This window comes from Aquarana catesbeiana, linkage group LG06 (genome assembly GCF_042186555.1).
Source record: "Aquarana catesbeiana isolate 2022-GZ linkage group LG06, ASM4218655v1, whole genome shotgun sequence".
Taxonomy (NCBI): Eukaryota; Metazoa; Chordata; class Amphibia; order Anura; family Ranidae; genus Aquarana; species Aquarana catesbeiana.
This window is the reverse complement of record NC_133329.1, coordinates 264,014,008-264,026,072: the sequence shown is the minus strand read 5'-3', so window position 1 is coordinate 264,026,072 and position 12,065 is coordinate 264,014,008. Positions and strand designations below refer to the sequence as shown.

Below are 12,065 nucleotides of genomic sequence, written 5' to 3'. Positions count from 1 at the left end.
TTCAACAAAGTTTTCACACCCCTTACCACCCACAGAGTTCAGGATCAGTGGAGAGAGTAAATGGGACAATAAAGTTAAAAATACAAAAAGCCATGCAAGAGTTAAACAAGCCTTGGCCAGAATGCCTGCCTTTGGCTTTGTTCTCTATAAGGTACACTCCAACAGGAAAGACAGGATTATCCCCATATGAGATACTTTTTGGGAATGCACCTAGATTGGGTTTATACTTTCCACAGAGTATGCAATTGCAATGTGATAGTTTGACTGCATATGTGATACAATTACAACAACGTCTAACTAAGATCCACGAAAGTGTGTATTCTTCTCTTCCAGACCCTAATTCAATAACAGGTACACATACGCTGCTACCAGGGGATTATGTATATGTAAAGAAACACACCAGAAAGACATTGGAACCCAGGTTTGAAGGTCCTTACCAAGTACTCTTGACCACAGCCACCTCAGTAAAGCTGGAAGGAAAACCTACCTGGATACACGCATCACATTGCAAGAAACAACCCGAGAAAACAACATGATGAAATATCTACTTACATATTTTTTGTTGAAGATTGTTGTTTTACAAATATATGCATGGACTCCTGGTATTAATGTACTAGAGGTAGAAGAAACAATGACTTTTGAATGGAGTATAGATGATCCTAAAGTAGCAAATGTATCAGGATATGAGATAAATAAGGATTACACTGTGGGTAATTATACTGTTGAAGGACATAGGCGACCATTTCATGTAGATGTAGGTATAGCATGGATACAGGCAGACCCCCTCTCAGAAGTAACCGTAACTTTCCAGTGGAATGATAATATGGGTTTCCCCTTTAACAATAGTAAGAACCATAGGTGTCATAAAATATCCCTTTCACAGACATGGAAACAAGCCCGGGAACGGGTAGTGGGACAAATGTACCAAATATTAACAGTCATGGCAGAAGGAGGGAATATAACTGAAGGGATGTTTAATCTGACAGATATTACCATTAATCAATCCAGTACTTTCCTCTGTGCCTCTTGGTGGAGGGAAGAGAGAAATGATGGGTGGTATTGGAGTGCAGAGGCCTATGGGTTTCACATACAAATGGAGGAAGAAGTAATGCCAACAATTGAATCTTCCATATTAACACCCGTACCAAACACTTGCATAAATGTATCAACATCACAACAGAAAACAAAAATAAAATTCAATATCACCTTTCCCTCGATACCGGAGTGTAGGTATAAACGAGAATGGTACGACACACTATTGGGACTGACAGGTACAGGGATGGGAATTTTAAACTCGGTCGAGATAGAAGAAATGAACAACAGATGGAAGCATGCAGGGGGGCACATAGCTGACAGCTTGACTATCACAAGCAAATGGTTACCCACCACTTTTGAAACCCAATTGCAAGAAATACCCCTATTACAATTTTTGGGAGGGTTAATAAATCACACGATAGGAGCAGAGCTCCAGCTGTGGAATCAAAATCAACAGTTTGTAAATTTCACACAGTGCTCTTTTAACCTCTTATCCTATCATATACAAATAAATAGGGCCAGGACTGAACTACAGTTGGGAAATTATCATACCTGGATGAAATATTTTAAGGGTTTAACTGACGATGGTGTATGGTTCCAAGTAAAAGGGGACAAGATAGAATGTGAGGAGAAATGGTGTGTAGGAAGGTTTGAAGCATACCGGGTAGCAGATGTAATGGAAATGTGTAAAATAGTGGTTATGCCACTAGTAATTAAAGACGAGTTTTGGTATCCAGAAATATATGGGAAATATGTAGATAAAGGAAACAGAACCCATGATTTAACTCTATGTGAAGGAACTAATAAGGGAATGGTATGTGGCAGAAGTTCCCCAGTATATGAGCCTTGTTTGTTAAAATACCAAACTAGCATATGCAAAATGCAAAGAACACCGATAAATGTGAACAATAGATTCATAGAAATAGGACCCCAGCATATTTGTATCATTACTAATGATAACCACACCATGTCAGCATTAAATAAATCGGCGCCGTTTGCGGGATGTATAAAAAAGATTAAAATATTACAATGGGGTAACGACACCTATCTTTTTGAACCAGACGCCGATAAGATATTCTCTTCAGTCTATGAGGTACATAATCTCACTGACACTACACCCTTTATAATTTCTTTAGACCCACTAAAACAGGTTTTGGAACAATCAGAGTTGTTAAGACAACACATAGAAACACTAGAACATACCCTACAGAATAACCTTGTATCCGCAATTATTGACAAAGGTAGACTAGTACATCTTTCCTCACAGATACAACAGGATACTGCACCACATTGGTGGGATATATTTAGTGGAATGTCTTCTACAGCAACCAATACCTTTCACTGGTTGTTAAGTCCAATGGTAATTATTATTCTAATATTAATATCACTTACAATCACGAATATATGTGTATACAGGAAAATAAATAGGAAAATTAGGAGAATAGACAGGGTATACTGATAAATGTGTATTGACATCACCCTACTCCTATAAAACTCCTCTTCTTGAATTTTAAGATGTTGGTAATACCTAGGGGGATGGGTTCTACCCCTCTGACAACCCGCGGTCAGGGAAAGGACTCTGGGGAAAAACTGACTAGAACTTATTCATGAGGACCCAGGGGGAAGGAGAGGATGATGTCAAAGGGGGAAATTGATAAGGTCAGGGATTTAATTTTCTCACTTAATATGATGCCTACATGTAAATCTGTTTTAAATGTAACTTTTTGGCTGTTGAACTCTGTTGAAGCTGCTTTTGTTTTCTTGTAACTATATTGCCATGGTGTTGAAGCTTGTGTTCGTAACCCAGGTGACTCCTGTTGTTGTTTACCCTTGCCCTGTGTGGGGGGGTTGTGCTAATGCTATTGTTTGTATAAAAGGCCTTGGAAAGATTAAAGAGCAGCAGTCCATTATGCTCAAGAACTGATACACGGATTTCTGACTCTGTGTCTTAATTCCTATATGAAGCAATAATTTGGCAAAGCAATATAAACTATAAGCAACTTATTTAACAGTTGCATTTAACACTCCCCATAAGCAAGTAAGGGTGGGGGAGAATATTAGCAAGTGCTATTTTTTCATTATGCAGTAATGAACTGTATTGCAGCCCGGGCCCCCCCGTGAAGCTGATTGGGTCAGGCCCGGTACAACAGGACCAGTTGTACTGCCTTATCAGTGGCCCTGGCAGCCGCTGGCGATAATCGCAGGTAAAACCCAGCATGCTGGTTGCACCCAAGTCAATTAACTTCCTACATTAAGCCTGTCCATACACGGTTCACATCTCGGCTGCTGAAATGGCCTAGATTTAAACCGTGTATGGCCTGCCTAAGCAACAGAGCAGCCACTTGGCATGGGACCTATAAGCTACTGGAGATCACTGTAATATTGGTGCCTACTAGAGGGATTTCCAGCTTCCATGAAGATCTCAAAGGTATAACATATACATACTTACATTGGTCCAAGTTGGAATAATGGAACTCTAAAAAAATAGCCATACCAAAATTTCAGCTTTAAATCTGAGGCTCTTGCTTTTGCGTTTTCTGATAAACTCCCAATGTTCCATAGTCTCTTCACCTAAAGGAGTCCACTGGTGACTCAGGGGATCTATACACATGTGTGATTGTCTCAGAAAACTAATAGAAATTGTTTGATTTAGCATTAAATGTCTAGAGGTTGCTAGACAATGATAAGTCAAAAAAAATTAAGTGTGTATGTTGTATTTTTGCTGCCCTCTCATGCCTTGCTGCCCTAAGTACAGGCCAAAGCCTGTGTTATGGTAAATAAGGACTTGATATCCAGGCTGTATACAGTTATTTCAATAACAAGAAATTTACTTGACACAGGGTAATTCATTTAGGATAAAAGATAGACCTTTTGTCAGGGTTTAATTATTGTTTGTATTCTCACAAAAAAAAGATTATCCCTTATTTCCTGTGTGGTCAGCAGGACAGGAAATGAGTTGAATATTTCCAACCTAGACATAGACAGCAAAACAATGACTTTATTGTAATATAGCTGGGTAGAGATAACATTTCTGTTAGGTTTTATTGCTATTTGCATACATGTTGGTTTCCCATCACTCCTTGTCCCAGGGATCATTAAGTGAGGAGTAGTGAGGAGATACCTTCCGAACAGGGACACAGTCAGCAAATAAATGCTGACAGGGGTTTTAATCCTTTTCCACTCAAAAATACCTGAAGTTCCACCTTCTCAATTCCTTTTCAGTTAGCATCACCTCTCAATAGTGTCATGGCAGGTATGCTTTCTGAGTCCCCCCATTACCTGTGATAGCCTTTTTCTTTATAATGAGAGTAACCAGTACTGACAAAACTTATAGTATAATGGTCTCTTCAAGAAATTGCTACAAATAGAAAATGTCAAAAATCTGGCAATTCACACAGTAAACAAACAAATGGAGGGAGGTAGTATGCACATGGAAAGACTGGCCGCAGCAAAGCAACCTCAATAAAACAATCACAACATATTGGAAAGGACACAGAATTAGGACAACCACAACATGAAGTATGTTAAATCACAGTACTATGTTTAAACAAATGGCACATTGTTTTGGCTTTTAGAAACAGCAAGCAACAAAGCTGGAGTATTATGTTTCACGGTACTTTTGAACTTTTGAAAGAAGCCAGATATAACTGCAGGGAATAGGTTGAACAGTGTTCTCAGGATCAGTGTACTACTATATAGACAAATGCAGGCAGTTTACTGTTGGTGGTCATTTGTGGCAGTTCATTTTGATTCAAAGTGCATTTGTAGCCAATTTAATTTTTTGAGGTGTAAAAGTTTAACAGTACAGGTAGTAAGGTTGGTCACAGTTAATAATTGTTCCAGAGAATACATGTTTATCAAAAGATAATTTCAGCCACCTTGTAATACAGGCGTAAAAAGGGTGTCTCTTGGGGAGAGGTGTAGAGTAGTAGAAGAAGGCATAGATGGATAGGACTGAGGGAAGAGAGGAGCAGAAGAAGGGGGGGGGGGGGCACTGAGAAGGGTGGCCATGACATCCAAGTCATGGATGGAATATCTATGCTGCCATAAATGAGTTCTGAGACAGTCAGTGCTCATTTAATTAATCCACCAGCTCCTTTTTTTGGAGGACCCTTAAAACTGATTTTTAGACTTAAAGCAGTTGTAAAGGGTAAGGGTTTTTTTTTTTTACCTTAATGCATTATCTGCATTAAGGTAAAAAACATATTCTCCTGTGTTGTGGACGGATGCTGTGGGCAAGGGGGAGGAGGAGTTGGATCCCCCCTAACCCTCCATTATCTACACCCCTGTCACTGCAGATACCATTCTAACACCAATCCTGAGATGGCTGTCCTATCTCCATCAAATCTGGGTGAAATTCCAGCCTGTAAGGGCTCTAAAGCCTAACCAACTACAGTGACAAAATGATAATAATTCAAACAATATTGTAAACAAAAATAATTCAATATATACTACACTCCTACCTGGAAAAGATGTACATTTAGATAGCTGGTGGGTGGGAAAGTTAGCCTGATACTGCTCCCCTCCACAGAGCACTGGATGGTCTCTTACACTGTTGTTACCCCCCTATATACCTCCTACACCATTTAAGTCTGCAACAAAGCTAAGCACCTAAAATCACACCACATCTCCTCATTTACTGACCAACTGAAAGTATTGCCAAGCTATTGATGCTCATCATTTGCTGTCTAAAATTTTGCTATGCAGGTAAACAGGAGCCATTGAGATTGTACAATGAAAATATAGAACGTCTTCCAGAGGGGTCATTCTTGCCACCTATTTCTCAACCTGATGGCCCAGAGTCTGAAGTCATTAAAGATACCAAGGTAAAAATGTACACAAAATATAGGTGACAATTGAATTGTTGGTTATTTATACAAAAACAAATTGTGTTGCCCATGATGACCAATCATATTTCTCTTTAGTTCTATATAAACAAAAAAACATCTAACAAGACACCATGAGCAACTTTTTTTCTAACCTTCCTATTTTTAACAATAAAAGTGCAATCAGGGTAATCTTGCCATCTGCGACAACATTTACAAAAGAGCTCCTCTGAACTTGGTTGGACATTTTTTGTTTAAATTCTGAACAGTACCTTTCTACTCTGTGCCAGTAGTGGAGAAATAAGTTAGTGGCTGATACATATGTTGGGTAAAAAAAAATCTTCCAAGACTTGTATCTTGCCTGAAGTATCCGTCAGAAACCATTTTTCTCCAGCTTCCTATAGAAATGCTTAAATTTTGTTTAAAAAAGGCCACATAGGCCCAATTGCTTGGTTGCTTTACATCTCAATGAAAATCATTTATATTTGCTGTTCCTGCATGTGTGAATAGCTTCAGTTACTACAGAGAGAAATCACATGGCCCACAAATTATCCAGCACTGGCTATAACACCATACCCACCCAGACATCAACTTTTGCTAATAACAGAATGAGCACATCTGCTAAGCTGGCACAACAATATGCAGTTTTTGCAAATAATGCATTATTTCTTCCTGCATGAGTTTCCTCTGGGTACTGCAGTTTCCTCCCACACTCCACAGATGTTCTAATAGTTTATCTGGCTCCCGTCTAAATTGACCCTAGTATGTGTGTGTGTATGAATGTGAGTTGGGGAGCTTAAATTGTAAGCTCCCTGAGAGAAGGGACTGATGTGAATGTACAATATATTGTCGGTGCTATATAAGAACCTATAATTATATAATAATAACTTACAGCCTTGGCAATTACAAAATACACGGGTAGATATATTATTTTTTGCAGTCCTGGCTGTTTAACTGGCAAAGACACAGGAAAACAGGTGACTCGCTGGCTCTTTTTGCAAAGAGCTACACATGTGCATATAATCCAGATGTGCTGCTATGTGTTCCAGCACTCACCTTAGGCTAGCCATACACGCATTTATTTCTCCATCTACAGTACGATATTTAGCAAATTATCCATTGCTATTTTTTTAGCAGTGTCCGTTGCTGCAATATTGCTTGAATACCCCAGCAGTGACTGCATCTGATAAGATACAGTTACCGTTCGGCAGGCAATTTTCCACTCAGCTCCTTAGATTTTTCAGTAAAAGTTTGTCAAGCCAGAGGGTGCCAACAGTGCCACACCTGGCTTCAATTTTGGCCATTTCAAAAGGAATCAGCCTAGATTCAAGTTTATATGGCCAGCCTTAGTCCTTTTTGCTCATACCAAGCGGCAATAGTGAGTGATCTCATTATTATTTTGATTTTAAGAGGGATTACTCTTTGTCTTTGGGTTGTGGTGCTCAGGCAGCCTGGCAACAGAGATATCATGGGGCACTGGCTTAGACAGGCAGATATGATTAAAGCTATGGTAAGAGGTTAGCCCTATATGTGCTACAGATTTAGAAAGACCTGAACTGTGGAATCTGTACCCAAAAAAGGCAAGTGTAGGCAAAGGACTGGTCACCAATATTACCAATTGGCTGCCTCCAGATGATACTTTCCTTGGTACTGACTTACAATACTCATTTTGCACTGTGTGTGACGGCGGCAGTGCTTTTCACAAAACATGTGAACTAACTTAGAAAACACGCAACCTATACCCCTAGTCCTCGCAGCATTTACCTATTTGGATGATTATCTTTCCCTGCCTATGCTAACTGATATAGCGGTCTGGCCATTTGAAGGTTGCAGCTGCACCCTTCTTACTTTTGGGACAAATGTACACATTTTGTTACAGTTCAAAGACTTGTAGTTAAATTGTCCTAAAAGTGTTTTTTTTTAAGCAATTGTAAACCCATATTTTTTTTTTTAAGTAACAAACATGTCATAATTACCTGCTCTGTGCTTAGGTTCCCTGCCAGCACTCCTGGCTCCTCCCATCTGCCAAGTGTCCACCATAGCCTGACGCTTGCTATGGGGGCACTCATGCAAGATCACTCCCAAGCTGTGCTCTCTGTGTGTCCATTGACACACATAGCGTCTCTGAGCCTATAAGGAGGAAGAGAGCAGAGAGAGGGCTGCTGCTCTCATGCACAGCGCTGGATTGAGATCTGCTAACTAACTAACCTTTAGGAAAATAAACTGGAAACACATGACATTTTTGTATAAAATATTGATAAGGTTTTGTATTGCTTACATGCTCTTCAATAGAGATCCTAAATACATTGTCTTAAAGCGGAGTTCCACACAAAAATGGAACTTCCGCTTTTCGGAACCCTCCCCTCCTCCGGTGTCACATTTGGCACCTTTCAGGGAGGAGGGGGTTGCAGATACCTGTCTAAGACAGGTATTTGCACCCACTTCCGACATAGACTCCCATGGGAGTCTATGCCTCTTCCCGTCCCGACCGCGCTGTCTGCTGGGAACACACAGCTCCCAGGAGAGAGCGGGGACCACTAGGGACGCAGTAGGGAACCGGGAAGTGAAGCCGCAACGCTTCACTTCCTGATTCCCTCACCTAGGATGGCGGCGGCAGCTGCCGAGAACCGAGCGGGTTCTCGGCGTCCCCTGCCGACATCGCTGGACCCTGGGACAGGTAAGTGGCCATGTGGCAAGTGGCCATATTAAAAGTCAGCAGCTTCAGTATTTGTAGCTGCTGGCTTTTAATATTTTTTTTTTTGGCGGTGTGGGTGAACCCCCGCTTTAAAGTGATTGTAATGCCCCGTACACACGATCGGAAATTCCCCCAGCAAAAGTCCGATATGAGCCTTTGGTCGGAAATTCTGACCGTGTGTATGCTCCATCGGACTTTTGCTGGCGGAATTCCTGCCAGCAAAAGATTGAGAGCAGGTTCTCTATTTTTCGGTCGGAAAAAGTTCCGACAAAGATTCTGTACAAATTCCGATGCGCAAAATTCCTACGCATGCTCGGAAGCACTGAACTTCATTTTCTCGGCTCGTCGTAGTGTTGTACGTTACCGCGTTCTTGGCGGTCAAAAGTTCAGAGAACTTTTGTGTGACCGCGTGTATGCAAGCCAAGCTTGAGAGGAATTCCGTCGGAACAACCATCCAAGTTTTTCCCGACAGAAAATCTTCTCATGTGTACGGGGCATAAGGGTTCGTTTTTTGTTTTTTTTAAAATAACAAACATATCATACTTACCTCCACTGTGCAGATCGTTTTGCACAGAGTGGCCCCGATCCTCTTCTTCTGGGGTCCCCCGACGGCTCTCTCAGCTCCTCCCTACATCAGATAACCCCCTAGGAGAAGCGCTCTCCTGAGAGGGTTACCTTGCGGGCACGCTCCCGGGTCCGTAGACGCCGAATGTATGACTCTTCCCCGCCCCCCCGGCCCCGACGTCATTGGATTTGATTGACAGCAGTGGGAGTCAATGGCTGCGCTGCTATCAAATCTATCCAATCAAGAGCTGAGAACCCCATGCAGAGAGACAATTTGTCACCGCCGGGTCAAGTTCAAGGGCTCGGGTAAGTAAAACAGGGGGGTTTGGGGGCCGGTCACTGCCAGGTGTTTTTTCACCTTAATGCATAGGATGCATTAAGGTGAAAAAACACAAAGGTGCACAACCCCTTTAAGCCTCATTCACACTGAGACTGTCAAATCTGTGTTTGTATGTGTTTAAAAGAGATTTCTAAATTCATATAACTTGTGCTATGCACACTAGGCATTTACCCGTGCTTAGCTGCTTTTAGAGAAAATCAAATTCTGTGCACCCAGGGTCTGATTAGACATGCTAAATGTGGCTAAGTTCATGTAAATGCACCTGAATGTGGCTAAACCCACTTTAAAGAGGGAACATCTAAACACAGGAAAAGGTGATCAGGGGGGCAAAAAAGTCATTTCAACTCCCCAGATGACTTCTCCTGCATTTACAAAATCTGAAAGCAGGAGTGTCAGTATCAATGAGGCCTTATTGTGTAGTAGAGAAGAATGCTATTTACACCAACTAGTGTCAGCTAAGCAATTCAGTCATATCAGTTGATAATGCAATGATTTTAGATAAAATAGTTTTACAGAGATCTGATATAGTTGTTCATATACAGTTATACAGTTGTTCAGCTGATTAACTTAAGAAAGATAAGATTTGTATTAGACTGCTTTGTATAGAAAGAAAAACACTTTTTATCTTTAGGAATTAAATGTGATTAATCCATTGCCATTATTTAGTAATAGTAATTCCCCGTACACACGATAGGATTTTCCGACGGAAAATGTTCTATGGGAGCTTGTTGTCGGAAATTTGAGATCTTGGGCATAGTGATATAAATCTCGCTGCTGCCATTCCACCTAACAATGCTTGTTTCCTGGCTGTCACCGGCTTCAAAAACATTTAAAGGCACTGACCCAAAGCACATATGCATGTTACAAAGTCAGAGGTTGGCAAAGTAGTTTTTGCTAAACAGAGAGGTCAGCAAAGGCAATAAATTACAAAATTTCCAGTCAACCAAAAGGGAGACTGGAAAATGGGGATTTTATATGTGCCAATACAAAAATAGAGTTAAAAAATATACAACTTTATTTATGCATTAAAATACACTAAAACGCCATATCCATACAGTCGCCATATCAAATGTACAATGTATGTCGTATAGAATTAGGTTGATCAGAACGTTTTGGATATAATCTTGCTTCCTCAGGATCCACTTTCTCATATGATCTTAAGATATGGCAGATAATAGAAGATCTAAATGAAGAACCAATAGTTTCAAGGTGCAGATGGTACCATAAGAGGAAAGTAAAATGACATAATGTAGAAACCTTTAACCAAGTATCAAAAATTGGGGCAAGCCAAAAACATAGAAGCTGATACTGGGAGGTGGATGCCAAAATCCCCTGGAAAAACAATAGGAGCTAGTTTACTCCTAACATGTATAGTCAATAATACAGACGTACTACCACCAAAATCATCTGGCATCCCCACCTAGCAGCGACACAGCCTGTTGGCTTGGTCAGCACAAGGAGCCTTCATTTTATCTCAGTATAGGTTTCTTTTAAGTAACAAGTGCTTATAATCTACACCAGAGAAGACCATTATTGTAATTAGGGATGAGCTCGATGTTTGAGTTGAATGTCGAACAGCGAATATTATGGGGTGTTCGCGGGAAATTTGAGCGCTGCAGAAAGCCCCATAATGCACTGCGAGATCGCATTGCTGTATGACGATTCTCCAAAGCATGCACCTGACTTGCATGCTTTGGCCAATCACAGTGCGCTCTGCTGAGAGAGCCATAATTGGCCAAAGGCAGGGTGCCTTTGGCCAATCATGGCTGAGGGGGACTAAGTCCACGCCCCACACTATATAAGGCTGCTTACATAGCAGCCACGTGTAGTGTTGTTGGCGTGGACGGAGATGAGATAGCTTGGGTTAAATTAAGCAGACAGGTTATTTAGTTAGTGGCAGTGTATTTGATATACAGTTGTGTCAAAAAGTATTTGGCCCCTTCCTGATTTTTTATTTTTTTTGCATATTTCTAACAATTAAATGGTTCAGATCATCAAACAAATTGTAATATTACACAAAGATAACCCGAGTAAATCCAAGATTTAGTTTTAAAATTATTATTTCATTTATTAAATTAAATTAATAAATTATTATTTCATTTATTTCATCCCACTCCCACCTTGCCTTCCTCGCCCTCCTCCTTCTCCTAGTCTCAGGTGACATTTCTCCTAATCCTGGTCCGCCATTTTCCAAATGCAAGCCACATATCCAATACCCCTCCCCCTCTGGCAACCACCACAATCCACTCAGTTTAATTTCTATCCCCCTGCTTCCTCAAAGCACCCCACCAATCTCATGCGCCCTTTGGAACGCCCGCTCCATCTGTAACAAGCTACCATCGGTACATGACCTCTTCATCTCTCATGGCTTGAACATACTCGCCATAACAGAAACCTGGCTTCAAAATTTTGACTCAGCTTCACCTGCTGCCCTCTTCCATGGTGGTCTCCATTGGACTCACTCCCCCAGACCCAACAGACAGAAAGGAGGTGGAGTTGGCTTCCTTCTATCCCCACAAAGCACCTTTCAAGTCCTGATCACAACCTCATTACTTTCACTGTATCCTTGCCTCCAACCACCCATCCCTCCAAGCAGCAAACAATT

At 41.0% G+C, this 12,065-nt stretch overlaps 1 protein-coding gene across 4 annotated transcripts in view; it reads left to right on the top strand.

Moving 5' to 3' along the window:
* KIAA2012 (KIAA2012 ortholog) overlaps nt 1–12,065 on the top strand; it is a 313,387-nt gene that overhangs the window by 92,963 nt on the left and 208,359 nt on the right. For all 4 annotated transcript variants that reach the window (XM_073633290.1, XM_073633291.1, XM_073633292.1 and 1 more), the window contains exon 7: nt 5,743–5,861. In XM_073633290.1, the coding sequence (XP_073489391.1) occupies nt 5,743–5,861 (119 nt within the window). The remainder of the gene's footprint in view (nt 1–5,742; nt 5,862–12,065) is intronic.